Below are 25,364 nucleotides of genomic sequence, written 5' to 3' on the forward strand. Positions count from 1 at the left end.
CAATGAAAGTTGTGAACTGATTATTTACTTTATTTGTGAAGAGCGTTGTAGGGAAACATCACGTCTAGCCCTTTGGTCTCATATTTAGACGCGTTCAATCGGGACACTTGGTGTCACATTTTGACGCTCTGGGTCAGGACGTACGTTTAACTGACATGTGGCACAAGAACGGGACCGGTAGGTTTAGGAAAAGATGGTGGGTGGGGTTACAAAATGTACGTTTCAGTGACACGTGGAATAAGAACGGGACACGAACTCCGGTATCCTGGGTGAAAGTCCTGTGTTGTTTGACCCATCCACCACCCCAACCAACTTTCTTAAGCAGTGTTTCGGTCATTCATACGACTAGTTACCGCTGTCGGTCTTAAAAATATGTCATCTTACAGCGCTGCGGGGCTGCCACTCTGCCTGGTGCGTTCCATATGGGTTATTAAAGAGTATAAAGGGTGATTTTTGCATCTGTATCTGACACTGAGAGCCACTGACCAAGCATCCGTATTATACGTTTTATTTAACACATCTATCGAAAAATATATTTACAGCTTTACCAAAAATATTTTACGAGATGATACAATTTCAAGAGTCAGAGGAGAGTTTGTCCTTCAGGTCTTCAGCTCCAGCCTGCAGCAGCTTTGCACTCTCTTTTAGTCTTTCACAACACATTGAAACATCTTCTTGTGTTTCCTCGGCGCCGTCACGAGGCTGAAGACAATCTGTGATGTTTGTACAGAGGACTCGGAGGTTTCCTGTCCTCTGCAGAGAAAACAGAAAGAAAATCATTCATCAGGATCGACATTTTCATGTCTGCATTGGTTGATTTGGCCCGCCTATCACCAACATAGGTGATAAGCAGATGGTTCATCCAATCAGCTAACCAGTATTTCCGCCCCTTCCCAAAAGTTCTCCAACGGAAAGTTCCCAGATGGATATGCCGAGCAAATGCGAAGCAATCCATCCATCCAGACAAGGCTAGCAGCAGCAGCGCTGCAGTAGACACGTTTCTGGTGTGCAAAGACGTAGAAAACGCCACGCAGCTGACACGCAGCTGACACGCAACAGAAACGCCACGCTCACGCCACGCTCACGCCACGCAGCCAGTGTGTAACCGGCCTTAGTCTTATTACAGTGTAAATTACGGCTGCTGTTCTGTTGAGTTTTTCTGTCTGTAAACACTGAAATGTAATCCTTTAGATTACTGAAGAAACCTTTAGTTAAAATATTAAAGTTAAAACAGAATAACATTTTAAATATGTGTATGTAGGTGGACTTTCTACACCTGTCATTAACCAGAATTCAGGCTGCAGACACTGTTTATTATATCATCTGCATTTTATACTTGAGCAAAGTAAAACTAGCCCAAGAGCTGTTTCTCCTCTATGCAATTTAGACCATTTTAATCTCAACCCTGTTTCTAAAAACACAAAACATTAGTGGTTGTTGAGCAGAGAAACGCAGCCTTTCAACATAAAATAAACCCGTTTTTATAGCTTATAACACACGAAGGAAGTACTGCGGCTTTTTGGATGAACGTTTCTCAGATTTGTTATTTTCAGACCGACCACAAAGTCAACTTCCCCTACAGTGTTAGAAGACTGAAATACAACTGTGGATATCAACAGAGGGCTGGAAGAAAAATTTGGAATTTGGAGGCGAAGAAATGCCCAGCTTGAGTCCACCATCTGCGTATGTTCTGTGTCAAAAACGTTGTGATTTTGGTTGAGTTCCATCCATAAATCAAGACATCAGGTTTTCATCGTGGAAACAGTCTCACCGTCTCTTTGTAGAAGTTTGAAAGAAGTTGCGGAATGGAAATCTGCGGCGTCCTGTGCTGCTGCAGGATCGCGATGGGCCTGAGTCAGACTGGGAGTTAGACTTGGAGTCAGACTGGGAGTGAGACTGGGAGTGAGACTGGGAGTCAGACTGGGAGTCAGACTGGGAGTCAGACTGGGAGTCAGACTGGGAGTCAAACTGGGAGTGAGACTGGGAGTCAGACTGGGAGTCAGACTGGGAGTGAAATTGGGAGTGAGATTGGGAGTGAAACTGGGAGTGAGACTGGGAGTGAGACTGGGAGTGAAACTGGGAGTGAAACTGGGAGTCAGACTGGGAGTGAGACTGGGAGTGAGACTGGGAGTGAGACTGGGAGTGAGACTGGGAGTGAGACTGGAGGGCTGTGGCTGCCAGTGGTGTCCTGTGCTCATGTAGTTGGCTGCTGGACCTCCGTAGACGCCGTACTGGTTCGGTGGAGAGTACGCACAGGCTGAGACGTAACCATGCAGACTGGGCGAAGACTGAGGGAGGAAGAAAATTAAGAAACACAAGTGAATGGTCTATTGGACTATTTATTGAACAGAACTTCTGATAAACCCAAGGCTGTTCTATTGAACCATTTGTACATATAGCTACAAAACTAAAGCACTGTAATTAGTGTGTATTCCACGTATTTATCGCTGTGAGCACCACTTTGACTGCTGCTGTTTAAGACCGCTCTAGTCCTCATAGGGAGGAGATTGGGGGGGATGTTTTCCTCCTAAGGAGAGCGGAGTTCATGTCCCGGAAGAAGTCAATGTTTCCTCTATGTTGATATTACAGCGGCGGCCCGCCACGGTAAAATTTCTGCCCCCACGGTATCAGAAATAGGGCAGACGCACAACAGGGTTTCTGCTATGTACACCGCGCACCGCCGCTCCTTTACTTGTTTATGAAAAGTCATAAAGTCGTAATTACATGACTCTGCAGAGCCGTGTGCTCTACTGAACTCAAGCGAACTGTCGTGCTCTCTCTCTCTCCCCTTCAGAGTGAGAAACTGGAACAGTGACAGGACGTCATCACTCGCCAAGTCACGGCTACCAAATAAACAACATGGCGAGTAGCTACTGGTCACTCAATCTCAGGCAGAGTGACAAACAGCGACGAAAGCCGCGACATGAAATCTGCAGTCACGCGGGTCCCGTGAAATATGACAGCTACAGTTTATTGTAAAATAGCCTTGTGGACACCGACTTTGATGAATTAACTGTTTACCAGACCCCAGATGAGACAAGAAGCTAACGTTAGCGAACGCTGCGGTCCCTCTCCCGCTGCAGGAGAACGCTGTATTCCTCCGACGGCTGTAGTGACGTTACGGTTTTAAAACCGTCCAGGTTAGTGGGGGTGCATACCGCTCAAAACCAACATGAGAAAAGTAGCTAGTGTTTTGTTGTTAAACTGTGGGTAAAATGAGCGGTGACGTTAAATCACCTTACGGTACCGTCTATTTGCTGGATGGTTTCAAGTTAACGGTCGGTAGCTAACATTAGCAGATAAGCCCCGTACTTTTTGATGTTCAAACCCACCCCCCCTTCCCCCACCGCTGCTGAAAAAAATTCTAGAGGAAACACTGGAAGTTAAAAACTTCATGCACTTTCCAAAACATTTCCACACTTCCAAAATTGTCCAAAAATGTCACTGAATCCAAAAACAGTCCACATTTAAAAAAAATTTCCTCACTTCACAAAAACATGTCTTTAAATCCCAAAACATTCTGCGTTTCAAAAAATATCGACTTGCCAAAATTGTCCAAAACTATTCAGACTAAAAAAAAATGCCTTCACTTTCCATAAATGTCCTTCATTTCCCAAATAATTCCACACTTTTCCAAAACAGTCAAAAAATGTCTTTCCAAAATGCCCTTACTTTCTATAAAATAATCTTCAATAATCATTATTACTTTCAAGCTCCCAAACTCAAATAGTTCTTCACAAACGCAGACACAAGAGCACAAACACTCAGAGTTAAGGCCCTGCTCTGATTGGCTGATTAACAACCGTTAAACCACGTTTTAAAATCAGCAAATCAGAGCTCAAGGTGTATCTACCATAGCCACTATGGGTCAAACTGACAACAAACAGACTTTATTTTACTTATATAAGAAACTTAATTTGTTATTATCATGTATCATCAGTACAGCTGTCTCTCTTTGTAGTTTTTTGTTACTCTTAAACCATCTGGAAAACAGGAAGTGTGCCTCGATGATAGCCAATCAGAGCTCTGGTTACATTAAAGGATGCCAGGATGCCTCATGTGTGCCACAAAATAAAAACAGATTGTAAATAACAGCTGGTGAATCAAGTATTTTCAAGTATGTGTATAAATTCAGCTGTTGTTTTATGCTTTATTGTCGAATCCAATTAAACATTTTCCCACTTCGATAATCTGTTTTTAATTTCTAAGTTCACTGGTGATGGATTCATTTATTTTGCTGTTAGTCCAAAACTGGAAACACAAATGAGAGTTAAAGTCCATTTTATTTACTTGCTGTTGGTATTTGAGTTCCGACTCGTTGCTGGTTTTCTCCACTTCATTGACTCCAGAGGGAAACAGTCTGCTGCCGCTCATACTGCTCGTACTACTGGTCATACTGGTCATACTGGTCCTGTCCTCCATTTTGGCTGAGTGTCCTTCAGATCCACACAGTGCTGGAAAAGATTGAAATGATGACACTGAATTAACACAAATAGTTTCACGTTTTTGGTTGATGTCTGCATTTCAAAGGAATTCAACTGTCTGTCACGTAAAGCCGTAAATACAAATACAAAATCATTAAAATCATGAACTCCAGTGTCATTATGAAACAAAGAAAACAAACACAGAGTCTGGTCTGTACAGTTGTGCTGTTGTAGTTACAGTACAGGCCAAAAGTTTGGACACACCTTCTTATTCAATGCGTTTCCTTTTATTTTCATGACTATTTACATTGTAGATTCTCACTTAAGGCATCAAAACTATGAATGAACACATATGGAATTATGTACTTAACAAAAAAGTGTGAAATAACTGAAAACACGTCTTATATTTTAGATTCTTCAAAGTAGCCACCCTTTGCTTTTTTTATTAATAAGGGAACAAATTCCACTAATTAACCCTGACAAGGCACACCTGTGAAGTGAAAACCATTTCAGGTGACTACCTCATGAAGCTCATTGAGAGAACACCAAGGGTTTGCAGAGTTATCAAAAAAAGCAAAGGGAGGCTACTTTGAGGAATCTAAAATATAAGACATGTTTTCATTCATTCATTTCAACAATGAATGAATGAAAAATAGCGATGTGTGTTAGGGCCTATACGTACTGTTGCAGCCAATGAGCAGCCGACGGGAGCTGGCTGCAGGACGACTCAATCACCATGAACAGTTTTTAATGTTCTATCAGATTACAACTACTCGAGAGTCTGCTCTTGAGACTTTGCTCTAATTTTTGGGACAATTGGGGCAGGATTCGGGATTCCGGCCAACTGCTTGGATTTCACGACTGTCCCGAATTTTTCGGGACGTCTGGTCACCCTAATAAAGATGTTTTGTTGAATGTTATAAACACAATCAATCAATCAATTCCCCAATAATCAAAACTGGCCTTTTATTGACGTTAGCTGTGATGCTAAAGCAGTTTTAGCTTTCCCATGATGCTCTGGAAAGTGTTTGACCAAGCAGAGGAGTTGCTTTCAGGGCCCGCAAAATAAAGTTGCAAAAATACATATTTGACCGACCCACAATCCTGAAATAATTTTTTACAGAATAGTAATGTTTAATAAAAAAGGTTTAATACCAGGGTCTCTCCTAAGTGGAATGCAGCCATCAGTAATGGTTTAATACCAGGACCTCTCCTAAGTGGAATGCAGCCATCATTAATGGTTTAATACCAGGACCTCTCCTAAGTGGAATGCAGCCATCAGTAATGGTTTAATACCAGGGTCTCTCCTAAGTGGAATGCAGCCATCAGTAATGGTTTAATACCAGGGCCTCTCCTAAGTGGAATGCAGCCATCAGTAATGGTTTAATACCAGGGTCTCTCCTAAGTGGAATGCAGCCATCATTAATGGTTTAATACCAGGGTCTCTCCTAAGTGGAATGCAGCCATCAGTAATGGTTTTGAATACACCTGTGCTTTCCCTACTACAACATGTCAACATGTCTGCCGTGAAAAAGGTCTATTCAACTGAACTGGTTGAGATATGTAGAGCATGTTGTTTTGCTACGGCTCTTAAAATGAACGTGAAACAGCCTATTTGGGCATACGTGTCCCCCACAAAGGCCCATTCTGAGCCATGAAAAAATAACGATGTATATATATATTTTTGATTTTTTATTTATTTGGAATGTGTGTGTTAAAACAGAACATTTGAAAAAATTCAAAAATGCCAACAACAATAAAAGCGACAAATGCCAGAAAAGCAAGAAAAACAATCGGAAAAAGCGTCAGAGGTCAAAAAAAGTGACAAAAATGTCAAAAAAGTGTTGGGAAAGTGGGGAGATTAAAGTGACTTTTTTTTCCAACACTGTTGTGGCGAAAAAAAGTTGTCGGAGCACAAAATCATGAATGAAATATATATATATATATATATATATATATATATATATATATATATATATATATATATATATATATATATATATATATATATATATATATATATATATATATATATATATATATATATATATATATATATACATACACACATATATAGGGCAGAATCTTTTTTGGTCTACAAATGCATGTGCACAGAAAATAAATATTTAAAACAAGATCATAAATTATGATATTTATAGCTTAACTGTGTGATTCTTCTCAAAATGTAAAATATGTCCATTATGGTAGCTTTTGTAAAAGATAGGCTACCTTATTCTGTGCAGCATCAACATTTGCACAAGTTTTTAATGGACTTTATAGACTATTTTAACAACCATGATATCATGTTTTATTTGGGAATTTGGGATGATTTCACAACCTGCAATTAAAAACTAACAATTCTTGGATATTTTGTAGTCTAATTTAATATGTTTAAGTTAAAAAAAAAAAAAACTGCTTGTAAATAAATTTATTTTATGGTCGACTATTTGTCTCAAAACTTATAACATTTCTGTGTAATGGAAACATTTTTTTTTTTTTTTTTTTTTAAATCACTTCTGAAGTAGTGTTGGCTTCATGTTCACAAACTAATTTTATGTGGACAAACTTTCATGAAAAACTTAATTTCAAACAATAAGAGAGACCCTAAAGTAAGTATGCAAGTTATCGATTTCTACACTCTAAGAAATAAATCCATAAAAATAACAAGTTAATAATAAGTTCTGGCAGCTCAATCAGGCACGATTCCAGGATTTTTTAAATGGGGTGGCACGGGGGGGGGGGGGGGTGCAATAATCAGTCTTTTTATCATAATACAGCATAGAAAATCTTCTTAGATTAGCCCCGCCCCTGAGCTCATTACCCAGACTTTGCCCCGTAATTAAAAAAACGTGTGTGTTAAAATACAGAACTGAAAAAAATGTCAACAACAGTGGCCGGGTTAGCTCAGTTGGTAGAGCAGGCGCACATATATATATATAGAGCTTTACTCCTCGACGCAGGTTTGACTACCATCTGCGGCCCTTTGCTGCATGTCATTTCCCCTCTCTGTCTGTCTCTCTGTCAGTCTCTCTGTCTGTGTCTCTCTGTCTCTCTGTCTCTCTCTGTCTCTCTCTCTCTCATGTCTTCATCTGTCCTGGGAAAATAAAGGCCTAAAAATGCCCAAAAAAAAAAAATATATATATATATATATATATATATATATATATATAAAAAAGGAATAAAAAAAAAAAAAAAAAAAAACATCGGAAAAAGCGTCAGAGGTCAAAAAAAAGTGTCGGAGCACAAATTATAATGCAATTCCAAATGTAAAAAAGACTAAACTACAACTGTGAATCACATTTTATGGACATTTTCTGTTTTTACGGTCATACAACTGTTAATACACAGAAATAGAGAGTGTACCATGTACCCTAAAGTCTGGGGTTTGAATCGCCTATTTCATTGTTAACATCAATAAAATAATTAGACCTAAGTTATAGAAAAGAAACATGATAGTACGGTGGGAAAAAGGTTAGTAGCCCCCAATATTTAAAAATTTTGAGATTTGAGATTTGAAAATATTAAAGACAACCCACTCCCCAAAAGAGGTCAAAATAACTCAAAACATGTACGGAAAACAAGAACATTTAGGGATTAAAGATCACAACAGGAAGTGAAAAATCCAGATGTGATTTCTTGTGATTTCTTGTCTTTTATGTAGATTTAAACTTTGGAGCTTCTGGCTTCAACAAGGTCTCTTCTCTAGCAGATTTGTTGTTGAGATGTTGATGATTCCTAAAAAGAAAACTATCCTGACACACGTGATGTTTTCTTTTTGAACATTACAGGAGAAAATTCACCAGAATGCAGGAAATGAATTGTTCCACGCCCAAATTTTATTGGCCGACCCCAGCCGTCCCAGCCGTCACCCCCCCAAATGTTGAAACAAAACCTACGCCCTTGAGGTAGCCTATAGCCTATGAGGACTTAAAAACTAAAAAAAGTGTCTCCACCAACCTGCCGGGTCCATGAAGGCTCGGATGCCCAGGATGTTGTGCCAGCTTCGCGGCAGGCCGACGTGCCCGGTCCCGGTGTGGGTCCCTGCGGGCCCGGTGTATGAGTTTGACGGGTACACGTGTCCGTACTGCAGCTGAGCCGGGGCCGGTTTGCCGCTCTCATACGGATGTTTTATATTAGTTTTATTCCTGAGTATCCGGCTGATGGAGCTGACAGACGGCACGTTGTGCTTGTCACACACCCCGTCCGACAGCAGCCGGTCGCGGATCTCCCAGGCGAAGATGCCCGGGTCGCCCTGCTTGTAGTCCCCGATGCTCCGGACCACGACGGGGGTGGTGACCCGCGGCTTGCTGCCGCCGATGGCTCCGGGCAGGATGGAGCCGGTGTCGTTGTAGCGCGCCAGAATCTTGGACACGCAGCCGTGGGAGACGCGCAGCAGGCGGCTAATGTCGCAGGGCCGCATGCCGAGCTGCGCCAGCTCCACGATCCGCAGCCGCACCGGGCCGGGCAGCGGCCGGCCGTTAACAAACATCCCTCCGAGCTGGTTCACCTCCCCGTAGTTCTGCGCTGCGCACACACACACAGGGCGCATACACGGGGATTTTAATATAAAGATTAGGCTCTCTGTCAGTTAGGCTATCTTTGAGGAGAAGGAGGTGAAAGAGGGGAGTAGAGAAGTTTAAGGAAGAAAAGGAGGGAGAGAACCAAATGCTTGCTCTTTGTAGAGCTGTAACAATTCCAAATGTTGCTGTACAATTAATTGTCTCAGAAATAACTGCGATTAGCCTACCAATATAATTGTCTCTTTCTGTGAAATTTAAGAATATTATTTTTAATTATTATTTTTTTTTAAATAAATTAAAGTGATTTGAATGAATCCCAGGATATATATTTTGCTTCACTGTCATGTGACCCAGATAATGCAATAACACAAATACACAGCCTATGGCCTAAACAAAATCTTTATTATCATTATCATATTAAATAATAAATAATAATTGTTGTTGCTATGAATGTGTTGAATCGGGTCAAGTGCCACCAACTAGCATAGCTTTAGCTCAACAGTCCGACCAATAATCCCTTATATTATAACAATCTGGCTTATCTGAACAAAATCAACAATGTTAACTGTAATAGTTGTTACAGGCGTAGCTCTTCGAGAGGAGATTGTTGGGTCTTTGTAAATTATAAAGTGTGGCAGGGCTGCACATTTAATCACAATTTTATCGAAATCGCAATATGGACTATTAGTGCAATATCCAAATCAAAGTATTGCGGTGCTGCAGAGACATTCCAGCCTACAAATGTTATCCTACTGACCAAATCCACCAAAACCCACACTATTGATCATTTTAATTTGAATATGTTTCAATTAAAATGAGAATAACGACACAAAAAAGATCATTCCCTCCAATGCCGTAAATCATATCGCAACCGCAATATCAGTCAAAATAATCGCATTGAGATATTTTCCTCGTATTGTGCAGCCTTAGAGTGTGGTCACTCTATCTGTAAAGTGTCCTGAGGTAACGCGCCTGTTATGATTCCACACTATAAATAAAATTGAATTGAAAAATGGAATTGAATAGAAGAGAGGAGGAAGAAAGAAATAAAGATGAGAGAGAAGAGAGGAGTAAGGAGGCAAGGAAAGCGTAGTGAGATGATGATTGTAGGCCTATATAATGTCTAGTATTAGAAAAGGTACGCTAGCGCAGCCTTCTAATGGTGCAAAAACACAAACTACATGCGTTCCATGAAAAGAAATTGACATTTGCTTTTCAGAAATAGAGGTTTTCTCCAATGTTTTAGTTTGATGAATAAAGGATTTTTTTTAGGAAATGGGCTTCAGCTGTTAGATGAGAGACAGATCAGGGTTTTGTTTAACTTTCATCAAAGAAATGAGCTGCAGTTCTTATATGCATTCAAGAGGTTATGAGTTATAAACAGTGTAGCCTATCGTTTTAATAAAGTAAAAACATCTATACTCTTAGAGCAGTGTTTCTCAAATGCCCTACAGTCAGGACTGTAGGGGGTACGTGAAGTTTTTGTCACTGTTTTAAAAAAAGTTTTTGTCACTATTTTTGACCTCTTCCTTCCTTCCTTCCTTCCTTCCTTCGACTTAGTTTTTGTCGCTTTTTTCAAAAAACAATTCCGCCTTTTTCAAGGTTTTTGTCACTTTTTTTTGTCTTCCTTCTTTCTACTGTTTACAAAGTTTTTGTCGCTGTTTTCCAAGTTTTTGGGACTATTTTCCACCTATTCTTGCCTTACTTCCTTCTTTCTACCGACTTTTTACGTTTTTTTTACAGTTTTTGTTGCCTTTTTTCGTCAGCATTTAAATGTTTTTCAGTGACATGGCTGTTGTTTGGTAAATCTAGCGCTGGTCAGGGGGTATTTGGCTTAAAAACACAATTTAAATGGGGGGTACATTATTGAAAAAAGAACCACTGCCTTAGAGAATAGATAAAGGAACAGCATGTGTAGGTCAAGGATTTTTTTTGTAACTAAACCTCTTTGTTCTGCCCTATAAAGCTATAACAACATTTTAATGAAAACAACATGTAGGCTATATGTTTTCATTTTAAGGAACACTAATTTCTGTAATTATAACCATGCTAAAAAAAAGCATCTGTTGGGTTGATTTGTGACTACAGCAACACGGCTACAAACTACCATTTCACTTTCAGATGAAGGGTTTGATTTAGACGATCATTTGCATTATTGTGTTTTTATGATTTCATATTGAGTAAAACATTGCTACTGTGTTTCCTAACACCATGTAGTCTTGACATTTAACAGCTTTAGAACATGAATGAATCAAATATATCCAATCATCAAGCTTCAAATCTTAAAAAAAACTGTCAATCCAAATAAATGCAGGTTATGGATCTTGAAATCTTGTCCAGACTCCACGTGATCTCTCTTTATTTAGGCATATAAGAAATATAAGCAGAGGGAATTCATTTTTTCCCATTATGAATTTAAATTTCTTGACAAACAACAAACTGCACCCTGAGTCCTGAATCAACTAAAGCGGACACTTCATGTGTTTCCACTTCCGTTTCATTTAATATCTTTCTTATCTTATTTAGAGTGTTAATCATCTGATTGTATTTGTTTTCATACATCTACAGACATCAGATATTCTCAACTTCAATTTTAGCTGCTGAATGTTCCGTGGGAAATAACATTATCTGAATCAAATGCAACTGCATGTACAATTTTCATTTTGTTCTAACTTATTTTCCTGCATTTATGTGACTGTTCATGAATCGTAAAATAAATTAATTCGCAATCAACCATGTCCCCAGATTAAGGAGATTACACTTCATTTCTATATTAAAGCGACACAAATGTCCATAAAATTACATTTCACATAATCTGACTTTATAACAGAAGAATGAACTCACAATCTACCAAGGCTACTGCAGTCTTATTCTCCATGCAGTTGACATTTTGAAAGCATACTTACACGTTAATGAATGCATAAACAAATAAAGTAAAGTTGTAGTAGGGTTTGATAATCTTCTTTTCTCCTGCCGCTTATGTCATAAAGAACTGTAATCTAACAATAAAACTCACATTTCCAAACAATAAAGCACCAAAGCAACTTTACCATAAGAAAACATCTGAAAGGGAGAGTAAACAGATTCTTTTTTTAGCCTGGCATGTATTCACTCTCTCTCCGTTTTGTGTAAGTGTAAATTTTCTTCGCCTCACCCATCAGCTGCCGTCCGAATAGTCTCACTGCTCCACCATCCAACGCTCCAACTGCAGGGATCCTCCTCCTCCTCCTCCTCCTCCTCCTCCTCCTCCTCCTCCTCCTCCTCCTCCTGATGTCATGCCATCGTTTCCTGTTTGCAGGAGGATCATTTTGCGTCAGCACTCAGAAGGCCGAGGGATCCTGAAGGGCTCTTCGGTTCACATGTTCACACTGAACGCGTCATAACAGGCAGAGGAAACCCTCTCCTCATTTGACTTAGAGAACACAACCAATCAAATCAGTGATTCCCAAACAGGGCTAAAGGGTACTTGTCAGTAGGCATGTAACAATTAGTACATCATTGTCTAACCGACTTTTCTTTTTAAACGTAAATGCGGTTTCTTTGTTTAACCGCAATTAATTGCTAACATTAGCCAAGGTCCTAAGTTGTATGACTGTTGATGGTCATTGTTGATATGTTTGGATAAGCCAAATTGTAATTACATAAGTGATTATTGGTCGGACTGTTAACTTAAAGCTAGGCTAGTTGTTGGCACATAACAAAAATGACAAGGGAGGATACAGTTAGAAAAAGATTTTAGTATTTGAGGAGGCGTGGTTTACTTCATAAGCTTTGTATTTGTGTTATTACATTATCTTGGTCCCATGGTATGGAGTTAGATTTGTGTCTTTATTACATGCGAGAAAATAAATTATCTGAGAGAAGAAAAAAATGTTTGAGAGCAAAAGTTATCACACTGATAGCAATTTTATTGTTAATCGCAATTATTTCTGAGACAATTAATTGTACAGAAAAATGTGGAAATGTTACAGCTCTATTTGTCAGGCTGTCTGACCGGCAGGGGAGAAAAAAATTAAAAGGGCACCAGTGCACAGAATGTTTTCTAGCATAAAGGACAGCATATATGGCTCTGCATCACCTCTTCTTAATTTTAGAGGGCACTTCATCACGTTTCCTTTAGGCTTACTGGAAGGACACCCTAGAGCAGTGGTTCCTAGACTTTATGTATTAGATGTTTTATTACAGAAAGTGTATGAAACCCATAACCAAAACATGGCATACATTCTGTCATTGTGATACGTATGGAATTATAATGAACATAAATGATTCCCCTTTGTCCTGGGGACCCCCTGCAACCCCCTCAAGGAACCCCGGACCCCACTTTAGAATACCAAAAGTTAACAAATAGTTAGCTCAAAGTGGCCTCATGCATAAACTGTTAAAATAGTTAGTTAAAATAACAGATTAACTGCTGAAATAGTTAGCTTAAAGTAACGGATAAACAGTTGAAATAGTTAGCTTAAAATAACGGATAAACTGCTAACATAGTTAGCTAAAAGTAACGGTTAAAAAGTTAAAATAGTTATCTAAAAGTGACAAACAATTGAAATAGCTATCCAAAAGAGATGGAAAAACAGTTGAAATAGTTAGCTAAAAGTGACAAATAAACAGTTGAAATAGTTAGCTAAAAGTGACAGATAAACAGTTGAAATAGTAAGGTAAAAGTGACAGATAAACAGTTGAAATAGTTAGCCAATAGAGATGGAAAAACAGTTGAAATAGTTAGCTAAAAGTGAAAGATAAACAGTTGACATAGTTAGCCAAAAAAGATGGAAAAACAGTTGAAAGTTGGCTTTAAGTGACAGATAAACAGTTGAAATAGTTAGCTCAAAGTGACAGATAAACAATTAAAATAGCTAGCCAAAAGTGATGGATAAACAGTTGAAATAGTTAGCTAAAAGTGACGGATAAACAATTGAAATAGTTAGCGTTAAGTGACAGATAAACAGTTGAAATAGTTAGCTCAAAGTGACAAACAGTTAAAACAGCTATCGGAAAGTAATGGATAAACAGTAATATAGCTTAAAGTAGCCTTAAAATTAATGAAAGTGTTGATGAAAGTGTTAATGAAAACATTACTGAAAGTCTTAATGAAAGTCTTAATGAAAGCATAGCCTACAAGTTTATCTGACAGGGATGTGGACACACAACTGAAAAAACTATTGGGAACCACCGGTTAAATGGACCATTCCAATGTAGGCCAGGAGTTGTTTTGGCCAACATTTCTATCAATCATAGCATTGTTGTACTCACCAAGTTATTAATAGTTGATATCTGGGAACACTGTGACGTCAGGGTAAGAAACAAAGCAGTCAGATGATCAGGCAGTTTATCAAAAAACATTATTTGGAGGTGAAACAGCAAGTGAACACAACTGGTGATAATCCCTCAGTGCCCAGGAGCACAGCTTTGGCAAGTAGCCTAACGTTACAGTGGGTCAAAGTAGAAGTGGGCCTATGTTTCTGTTTCATAGATACACTGGGAAAAGTGATGGCCCTATTTTCTTACATTAATGCATTAAGTAGTCTGTATTGATTGTTATTAACGAGTACATGAAGAACAGAACATGATGAAGACGAGTTCAAATGAAACACAAACATAAATACACCACAGATTCTCCCACACTGACTTCTTATTTGAAGGCATCATTTTTGATGCAAGTTTGCCTCCTTTTGGACAATTTTTGCATTACACGTTTCCCCCCTATCAGTGAAGAGAGGATCAGAGAAAGATCAGCTGTAATTTAAACATTTTTTAAATGCGTTGGAATATATTTGTACGTGTTTACAGGTCTGAAAATCACAAATCATTTCCAAGAGAGTTTCCGTGAAAGAAGCAGCTTTGCTACACTTTCGGGAAATTCATTCAAATGAACTGCTCAGTACAGCAAGTCAGACAGGCTGTACAAACATTTATGAAGAATACAGTTTCCAATAATAAATTATTAATGGATAAATATTATTTTGGGGAAAATGGAGCAGTACAACTTTTAAGAAGGGGCGGAGTATGGGTATGCATAATTTAAGTGAAGTGTTTAACAATGAAGCTTTACAATATATGTCAGATATGATTGCATTACATATTCTATAAACAATATTAGTTTGAACTACTTGTACAGATTACATTAACATGACATGTTTTCCCCCAGCAATGAATGTTAAAAGCTCTAGTCACAGAACAAATAGTTAAGTTTGATTTATTGTAATTGTAATTTTGTGGAATATGATGGATCAAGACTTCATTCCCCAGAATGCTTTACTTTTAACCAAGTATTTAAAATTGTTGCCAAACAATGTGAGGTGAACATTTGTTTGAAAGCTTCTTGTCTACATAATTTGATGGTCAACACTGGACATTTTAAGTTTCAGAAGTCCCTTACAACTTCAGATTACAAATGTTTACAGATTTGACGCCTGTAATAACAGCGACATGAAAAATATTAACAGGCCTAAAAGGTCATCTGTACTAGTTCATTTTGAAAAACCAATTCCAACACAAACACCTGGAAACCACAGAGCCGTATGCAAGCCCTGCAGTGCTCCAGTCTGTGGCTCCATCAAGGCTACTTCACATTTCAAAAGGCATCTACATGTAAGTTAACAGACAGACAGTCTTTTATTTTGAAAACCATCTCTTGATGGTATTATGCTACTGATATTTGATATCATCAGTGTTGGGGTCACTTCTCAAGAACATGTAATACACATTATTCACTTAAAAATAAAACATAATGCATTACCTTACTTGTTATTTTCTATGGATAGTAACTCATTACTCTACTCATTACATTACTGTATCGCAACACAGCAAGAGCCTGGCATATAGCTCATGAAGGGCTTAAACACACCAACTCACAAAAACAGTAACAGTAACATTAATGTGTTACATGACTCAGTTATAGCCAAATGTGATTATATTATGGCATTACTTCATAAGCAGTAATGTAAAGTAATCCCCAAACACTGGATATCATATGTGTTTTAAAGCATGCAAGCACACTTTTTTCTTATTACTGATTGTAAATCAAGAAAACAATTCAATTGTGTAATTAATAGAAATATTGGTTCTCTATACTCTAAAACTCTATATTTTGGAACAAAATGTATGCAGGGTTGAGGAGTGACTAGTTAAGTGTAATGAAATTATGTTATTAAATTACAAAATGTATGTAATTGTATTGAGTTGTATTACTGAGGCAAAATGTGTAATTTAAATAATCAAATCAAAAGGAAATTGCTTTGCATTGATAAAGTAATCCAAATTAAGTAATCCAAACCACATTTAATATGGGGAAGCAATTACATTTTCAAAGTAACCTTTCTAACACCAAATGTATGTGAGATTCAACACATTCTTTCTGTTGTGTGATTGTGTGGAATTTCTTTGAATTGCCATGAATTTAATTCCACTTCCTGTCATTCCAGTTCCAATTCCAATTCAACTTCCTGTGGGGCGGAGTCAATTAAATTCAAATTCCAATTCATGAACTGAATGGAGGCCAATTCTGAAATTCTGAATTTTGCACAAGCCTGGTTACCTCCCCTTTCTCTGCTTTGCCCGCCCAGAAATTGGAATTTAGAATTTAGAGTTTCAGGAAAGAGACTTCAGATCCAGTATTAGGGTACCACTAAGGTCTATATAAAAGAGACTTCAGATCCAGTATTAGGGGACCACTAAGGTCTATATAAAAGAGACTTCAGATCCAGTATTAGGGGACCACTAAGGCCTATATAAAAGAGACTTCAGATCCAGTATTAGGGGACCACTAAGGTCTATATAAAAGAGACTTCAGATCCAGTATTAGGGGACCACTAAGGCCTATATAAAAGAGACTTCAGATACAGTATTAGGGGACCACTAAGGTCTATATAAAAGAGACTTCAGATACAGTATTAGGGGACCACTAAGGTCTATATAAAAGAGACTTCAGATCCAGTATTAGGGGACCACTAAGGCCTATATAAAAGAGACTTCAGATCCAGTATTAGGGGACCACTAAGGCCTATATAAAAGAGACTTCAGATCCAGTATTAGGGGACCACTAAGGTCTATATAAAAGAGACTTCAGATACAGTATTAGGGGACCACTAAGGTCTATATAAAAGAGACTTCAGATACAGTATTAGGGGACCACTAAGGTCTATATAAAAGAGACTTCAGATACAGTATTAGGGGACCACTAAGGCCTATATAAAAGAGACTTCAGATACAGTATTAGGGGACCACTAAGGTCTATATAAAAGAGACTTCAGATACAGTATTAGGGGACCACTAAGGTCTATATAAAAGAGACTTCAGATCCAGTATTAGGGGACCACTAAGGTCTATATAAAAGAGACTTCAGATCCAGTATTAGGGGACCACTAAGGTCTATATAAAAGAGACTTCAGATACAGTATTAGGGGACCACTAAGGTCTATATAAAAGAGACTTCAGATACAGTATTAGGGGACCACTAAGGTCTATATAAAAGAGACTTCAGATACAGTATTAGGGGACCACTAAGGTCTATATAAAAGAGACTTCAGATACAGTATTAGGGGACCACTAAGGTCTATATAAAAGAGACTTCAGATACAGTATTAGGGGACCACTAAGGCATATATACAAGCATTCAAAGAGCACCATGTCATGGGACCTTTAAACGTTTGTTGTGTTCTGGTTTCAGAATGACGAAGACAGTTCGAGAGCAATATATAAAACAGGATGCTCTACAGGATGATTGATGACAGGAAGATGTTTTAAATGATATAGAGGCTCAGGCTACATGTTTTACCTGAAAATGTAGCTGAAAGTCTTGCAGTTCCTCAGTCTGACAGCAGGGGGCAGTCTGAGCTCAGGGTTGAACAGAGGGGCAGAGATGTTTACAGTGACAGACCACAACTCCATCTAAAGTTTTAATCTACTGAGCATGCTCAGAAGATTCTATTCCCACCCATTATTTGTTTTTATCTGGTGTCTGAGCTGCTTCTTCTTCATAATACTTGCAGACTGTGAGGAAAAAGGGGATTTTTAAAGGGTTTAAAATGATTTTGGAGGATGAAATTGTGCCCACGGTAGCAATTAAAAATGCTCTTGTGATGTTTTATTTTTTTTATAATTTTGTTTATATGAGGCTATATTTGATTAGTTTCCTTATTTTTATATATTTGTTATGTTTGACCTGCTACTGAATTTCTGATTGAGGATTATTTTATTATTATAGTTTTTACGGGGACTCGATTTTTTATTTCTCAACTCTTCGACTTTTTTTAAATGTGACTAATTTATGGGAAACGTAGCCTAGATTTTTTTATTTTGTACAATTATTTATATATATAATCCCCCAACAGTTTTTTAAATTTAATTAGGCTATATTATTTTGGGGGGATAAATCAACTGTGGGTAAAAACAAAGGTTTTATGTCTATTGATTTCATACATGGCCTATTAAAGTTATTTTTTTTTTTTATGTTTTTATTTTTGGGGGGGATAAATCAACTAGTTGTTGATTGCTGTAAATGGAACTGTGTGTGTGTGTGTGTGTGTGTGTGTGTGTGTGTGTGTGTGTGTGTGTGTGTGTGTGTGTGTGTGTGTGTGTGTGTGTGTGTGTGTGTGTGTGTGTGTGTGTGTGTGTGTGTGTGTGTGTGTGTGTGTGTGGTGTGTGTGTGTGTGTGTGTGTGTGTGTGTGTGTGTGTGTGTGTGTGTGTGTGTGTGTGTGTGTGTGTGGTCATGAATATAGAAGAAGACAGTCTATTGAAGGCAGCAGTCTGAATACCATGACAACTCCCAGCAGCCTCACATGTATTCCAGGCAGTGTGTGTGGGGTGGGGTGTGGGGTGTATGTGTATGTGTGTGTGTGTGTGTGTGGGGTGTGGGGTGTGTGTGTGTGTCAGTCAGGCCATTATAAAGTGTTCAGGGGGAATAAATGGGATAAATGTGAAAGCTGTGCGGTCTTTGTGGCTGTCGGCTCGTCGTGTGTTTGTTTGCAGAGTTCGACCACCCAACTGGAGAGACAGACAGACAGACACACACACACACACACACACACTTTCAATAAAATATAAGACTTGATAAAGGTCCACAGGAGCCGAAACTTTAGTATCTTAACTAAATGGTGATGCTGAGCAAGAGCAGAAGGTGGGACCTTTCTTTTTCAAGTCTGATGTGATATTTTTCAAGGCACCTGCATCTAAGAATTGTTAGATGTGTGAATGTTTTCTTCTTAAAGTTCATAAAAATAAAAGAAATTCTGTAATTCTCAGAGCAGTTTGAGTAGTTCAGTAGCACAAAAAAGACAGAAGAGGGATCAGCACACTAGAATCAAGAAACAATCTGCAATGTTTCAACACAACTTGACTGAAAACAGTTGATTTTTGGTGTGTTTTAAGAAGATGAGGACTCAATAACAGAATACATGTCTTGTAAAAAATGGATTTAGTTTTCGCTAGCAGCGGAGTACAGCACATCTGATGTGTGCAAACCACACAAACTCATAAACATCATCTACAGCTTACAGCTTTACAACAGTTATTGATTCATCATATTTTATTCCAAATATGACCGAATGGAATTCAGCCAATTAATTTATTTATTTCCTTTACTTTTCTACTGTTAACATGTCTTCTAAAAGGCCCATGTTACACTATTGATTAAGTATTCATTAGAGCAAGAGTATACTTTCCTTTACTTTTATTTTATAAATTAAGCTCCTAATGTTTGTTTTTTTCAAGCAGTTCTCATACTGCAAGAATTAAAACAGGCCTAATGTACTGGTGAGAATATCCTAAATGCTCTATACATATTTATTATTTTGTTGGTGTAACATTTGTCAAACTTTACACAAATTGAGTCGAAAAATAAGCAAGTCCACAAGTCCCCTTAAAGGTCCAGTGTGTAGGAATTTCTCCCGTCTAGCATTGAGATCATACATCGCAATCAACTCTCTCGCACCACACAGTTCAAAGTCGGTATTACAGCTACGGTAGCATTCACGCTTCAAAAAGCCGGTCTCTTGCTCTTTTCAATCTCATTTTCCTTTTTCTGGGCGAAGAAGAAGACTCCTGTTGCTGAAATTTGGATTTTGAACATGTGTGGTCCTCCATGTTTCCTTCTTCAAAATTGCCGGGGCCGGGAAGCTACGATACCCATTAGCAGCGTTAGCAGCACTTGGGAGTTCATCATGTGACAGAGAAAAAACGTGAAAGGTGGAGCAGTATGTCCTGTATGTCCCTTACTGGCTAACGTAGTTCAAGATGGAGCATGAATAGTTCATGCAAATGTAACATTTCAAGCCAAAAGGAATACTTGGAATTGATGGTGGTGGTAAATATTCATGAAAAAGGACAAGTTTGTGAACGGGCAACACAGATTTTGATAATCAACAACTAAACACGTTACACACTGGACCTTTAAAACTTTCAAATTCACATTAAGATGAATGAATGATCCTGCTCTGTGTGATAAAGTTTTAACTTTGAAATCAGTGAATGCAATAACAGTAACTGACCTCAGGGTCTTCTATGTGTTTACCTTTAAAAATAAAAAAAGGGTAAAAACGGCCTCCACATTTAAGATGATGACCCCTGAGTGTTTCAGTGTTTGTTGTGAGGATTAACTCGAGCAACAGAGAGAGAGTTTAAATAGCAGTTGATGGACGCGCGCGCACACGCACCCTTGAACAGGGAATGAATTTCGCTACATGTATGTGATAATAAAGTACCTTTACCTTTAGTGTATTTTGATACATTTCCTACACTTACTAAGTCATTCTCTCTCACACACCCACACCCACACACACACACCCCCACACACAGAAGATAAATAATAAGAAGAAAGAAATTGCATTATGTGTGTAATTAAACTTCTTTGACTGCTTTTATTACAAAATGTGTGTAAACTGTATCAATACAGTACAGGCCAAAAGTTTGGACACACCTTCTCATTCAATGCGTTTCCTTTTTATTTTCATGACTATTTACATTGTAGATTCTCACTGAAGACATCAAAACTATGAATGAACACATATGGAATTATGTACTTAACAAAAAAGTGTGAAATAACTGAAAACATGTCTTATATTTTAGATTCTTCAAAGTAGCCACCCTTTGCTTTTTTATTAATAAGGGAGAAAAATCCACTAATTAACCCTGACAAAGCCCACCTGTGAAGGTAAAACCATTTCAGGTGACTACCTCATGAAGCTCATTGAGAGAACACCAAGGGTTTGCAGAGTTATCAAAAAAAGCAAAGGGTGGCTACTTTGAAGAATCTAAAATATAAGACATGTTTTCAGTTATTTCACACTTTTTTGTTAAGTACATAATTCCATATGTGTTCATTCATAGTTTTGATGCCTTCAGTGAGAATCTACAATGTAAATAGTCATGAAAATAAAGGAAACGCATTGAATGAGAAGGTGTGTCCAAACTTTTGGCCTATACTGTACATGTCAATTAATGTTATTATTAGGGCTATTTCTGCTATTTTTCGGCAAATTCTGCATAAACAGGTGTCATCTCACATAAATAGTAACAAAACAACAATAATTTGCTATTCCACTTTACATCTTTAGCATAAATGTGTTTTTTTGAAAGCTTTTTTTCTGGACTTTTAGATCATCTGAGACACCAAATGTAAACAGGAAGCGGAATCAGTGACTCTGGTCTCTTTCTCTCTAATCCTCCATCATTAAACCTTCTCCTCCTCCCAATGCGCTGCCCCCGGCTGGCTTTATTTACACCCTCAACCACTTGACCGCACGCACGCACGCACGCACACACACACACACACACACACACACACACACACACACACACACACACACACACACACACACACACACACACACACACACACACACACACACACACACACACACACACACACACACACACACACACACACACACACACACACACACACACACACACACACACGCCGTGAAAAAGGACGGACGACACACTCTCTTAAAGTCTCCCCCCCCCCCGTATATTTTCCATGCTGTTGAATCAGCTCGTTTCTGCTCCGGGCTCCAGCTCCGTTTAACGGCGTCCATGGACCCGAACCCTGTGCCTGCTCCTCTTTAACGGGCTGCAGAGGCTGAATCATCGCGAGACACGATCCACCCTCCACCCTCCACCCCCCCTCCCCCCACTGCGTAATGTCTTTTGGCACCAACACAAAAACGGGCTTCTCCGTGCGGGACATCCTGGATCTCCCGGAGCCCACAGGGAGATACGGCTCCGGGACCGAGGAGACAGAGGAGGACGACACCGAGGAGGCCTCCGCGGAGATTTCGGGCTCGGAAATCGGGCAGAAATTGGGATTAAGCGGCCGGGGTTTGTGCGGGCGCGACGGTGGAAGCTGCAGCAGGTGGAGACGCGGATCCGGTAACCTTCACTTCTCGTGTGAGGACATTTTTTTTTATAAATATGTGAAAGTTAGTAAATGTATATCAATTTATGCATATGTTTTATAGTTATCTCATTTCTGACTCTTAGCTCTTAAATGTGACTCTGAACTCTTCTGTTCATGCGTAATTATCCAATCAATAGCCTATACTTAGCCTTATTGTAGGCTTTTTAGCTGCTTAAAAATGGATAGGCACGTCTACTTTAAATATTTAGTAAGTCCATTTTCAGACTTGCTTCTAAAATGATAACACGTTACATAAGATTGTCATTTAAATCCTTCTTTCTATCCGGACAGCTCCACACATCTGCGCGTAACATTTACATGGTCTCTTTGTCTCCCTCTTTTACATCTTTCATTATCAGATTCTATTTTTTATTTCATCACTAATTGAATCACTGCCTCGTTATTAATGTTAACTGCTCAGCCATATAGTTCTGATTTGGTTTCTGATGTTTAGTTTTTCTCCTTAGCAATCATTCAGACGCATGTTAAACTTTGATTTTTAATTTTAAATCGTTTTTTTTGTGAATGGAGTTTAACACGGCAGGTGCTGGTTTCCAGAGCAGCTTCAGGACATTTCTGAGAAATATTAAATTATATCAGTGTGAAAAGGAGAAAAAATAAAACCCAAATCTGAACTGGAATGATTTGTCCTAGAAAACAAACGTGTAAACTGTAATTGGTGTATGATGAAACGCTGAGGAATAAGTTCAGTCTTTCTGTTGATTTAAAGAAATAACAATATAGTGTAAAACCTGACAATGAAATATGTAAAAGAGGGAGACAAAGAGACTCTCCGGTTACGCGCGGATGTGTGGAGCTGTCCGGACAGACATGAGGAATTAAATGACGATCTAATGTAATTTGTTATCATTTTATTTTAGTAGTAAAACGGAAGACTTTAACTTTTAACTTACTAAATATTTAAAGTAGGCAGCCATCTTTATCTTTAAGCAGATAAAAAGCCACAATTAGGCTAATTATAGGCTGTTGATTGGGTAATTTACGCACGAGCATGAGTGTCAGATTCACAAGTTTAGAGTGCTTGTGGGAAGTTCTTCTGAGTTCCAGACTGTTTCAGGGTAATCAGATTACTTGTGCTGTCTCCATGCAGTACGCGAGATTTCCATGGAGTCCCGTTCCGATCCTAAATCCCCCAAGCTCTCCACGGACGAGTCCCCGGACGCGGAGCGGGAAGCGGCGGGCGGCGCGGCGCAGAAGAGCCGCGGCAGGAAGCGGCGGGTGCTCTTCTCCAAGGCGCAGACCTTCGAGCTGGAGCGCCGCTTTCGGCAGCAGCGCTACCTGTCCGCCCCGGAGAGAGAGCACCTGGCCGGGTTGATCCGCCTCACCCCGAACCAGGTGAAGATCTGGTTCCAGAACCACCGCTACAAGTTGAAGCGCGCGGAGCACAGTTTGGAGGCGCTGCAAGGGCTGCTGCTGCCGCCGCCGGCGCGCCGCGTCGCCATCCCGCTCTTGGTGCGCGAGGGGAAGCCCTGTGAGCCAATCACAGCGCAGGACCTGGAGGTGACGCTCAGGTCCGGCCTGGGCCTGCCTCTGTGCGCCTACTCCACGCTGCTGCAGCCCGCATACGGCCCTGAGAGGCCCGGGCTGCCGCAGCAGCTGGCGCACATCTATCACTGGAGCTGGTAAAACACCAAGAAGTCCACATAATAAGCTCGAGTTTGGCCTGACAATAATTGCTTAAATTCGCCGCATAATGTCATTTAAACAATAAATGGCTATTGTTAGAAAAGTGACAAAATTCCATCTTTTATGAATGGAGTTCGGTTCATGTCAGGATTTGTTTCCCCGGGAAAAAAGAAGGGTTTTCCAGAAATTCTGAGTGTCTTAAAACAGGGCACAATAAAACATGAGAACGTTTCAATTTTAAAGTTAAGCATTTTTAAAACGTAAGCACCCTGGGGTGTTGCAGGAGCCGCATATGTACCAACTGGAGTTGGCGAAACGTTTAGGGAATCCGTTCCTCAAATACTCAGAAGTCCACATAATAAACTAGGGTTCGGCCTGATCATAATTGCTCAAATTCGCAAAATAACCTCCCTTAAACGATAAATGCCATTTGTTCGAAAAGTGACAAAATTCCATCTTTTCTTTTTTGGAATGACGTTTGGTTTAAGTCAGGATTTGTTTTCCCCGGAAGAAAATAGTCTTTTGCAGAAATGATGATGCTGTCTTGAAACAAGAAAGAATAAAATATAAGAACATTTTAAGTTGAAGCCTTTTTTAAAAAGTAAGCCTTTAACACACCGGGCTGCCGCTTGCAGCAGCTGGCACACATGTAGCCTACCAGTGGAGCTGGTGGAACTGGAAGGGATGGACTCAGTTCCTAAAACACTAAAAAGTGCTCATTATAATCTCGGGTTCGGCCTTAAATCATTACTTAAAGTCGCAAAATAGGCTGTTTTAAACGAGAAATGGCCATTGTTCTAAAAGTGACACAATTCTATAACTTTTGAATGGAGTTTGGTGTTTTGGTGTTGAGTGTTTTGTTTCCCAGAAAGGACAACTGTCTTAAAACAGAATGAATCATGAGAGCATTTCAAGCAGTTAAAGGGGCGCTATGCAGTTTGGGCCATTTCTTCGCTGTTTTCTCTCTTTTTGCTGGAAGGTTTCTCTATAGAGCCCCCCCCCCTCTACAGCTTCAGAATAGATATTTGGCAGCTCCTATTTACTATGTCTGACTCCTCTCTCGGTCAGTCTGCCGTTTCCTGTTTCTCTGTTCCTCCGACAATGCTTTCCTAACCTTCTGCTTCTTTTTTGCCGTCTCAGCCATGACGATGGTGTGAAAAAAAACAGACAGTATATATATAAACTGGACCAACAGACCCCGTGTCTCTGGACGGAGACCAGTGAAGGATATTAGAAGTCACTTTTCCGGCGTGCAGCCTCCAACTGAGCTTGACGACGTAGATGTGACGTGAGCAACGTGTCAGAGTGTGAAGTCTTCTGGTAGCTGTGCCGAGGTGGTTTTTCTGCTCACAGGCGCTAGGGGGGAGCGAGACGAC

The 25,364-nt window shown here is 39.3% G+C and overlaps 2 protein-coding genes across 2 annotated transcripts; one reads left to right on the forward strand and one right to left on the reverse strand.

Moving 5' to 3' along the window:
* Positions 1 to 576: 576 nt before the first annotated feature.
* pax1b (paired box 1b) lies at positions 577 to 22,032 on the reverse strand. Its single transcript, XM_028604658.1, has 5 exons — positions 21,990 to 22,032; positions 8,382 to 8,948; positions 4,291 to 4,454; positions 1,803 to 2,288; positions 577 to 753 (listed from the first exon to the last, which is right to left on the reverse strand). The coding sequence occupies exons 1-5, from the start codon at positions 22,030 to 22,032 to the stop codon at positions 577 to 579; spliced, it is 1,437 nt and encodes a 478-aa protein (XP_028460459.1).
* A 52-nt stretch (positions 22,033 to 22,084) lies between these two features.
* Positions 22,085 to 23,988, forward strand: nkx2.2b (NK2 homeobox 2b). Its single transcript, XM_028604659.1, has 2 exons — positions 22,085 to 22,331; positions 23,453 to 23,988. The coding sequence occupies exons 1-2, from the start codon at positions 22,085 to 22,087 to the stop codon at positions 23,986 to 23,988; spliced, it is 783 nt and encodes a 260-aa protein (XP_028460460.1).
* Positions 23,989 to 25,364: the final 1,376 nt, after the last annotated feature.

Source organism: Perca flavescens, chromosome 18, assembly GCF_004354835.1.
Source record: "Perca flavescens isolate YP-PL-M2 chromosome 18, PFLA_1.0, whole genome shotgun sequence".
NCBI classification, from domain to species: domain Eukaryota; kingdom Metazoa; phylum Chordata; class Actinopteri; order Perciformes; family Percidae; genus Perca; species Perca flavescens.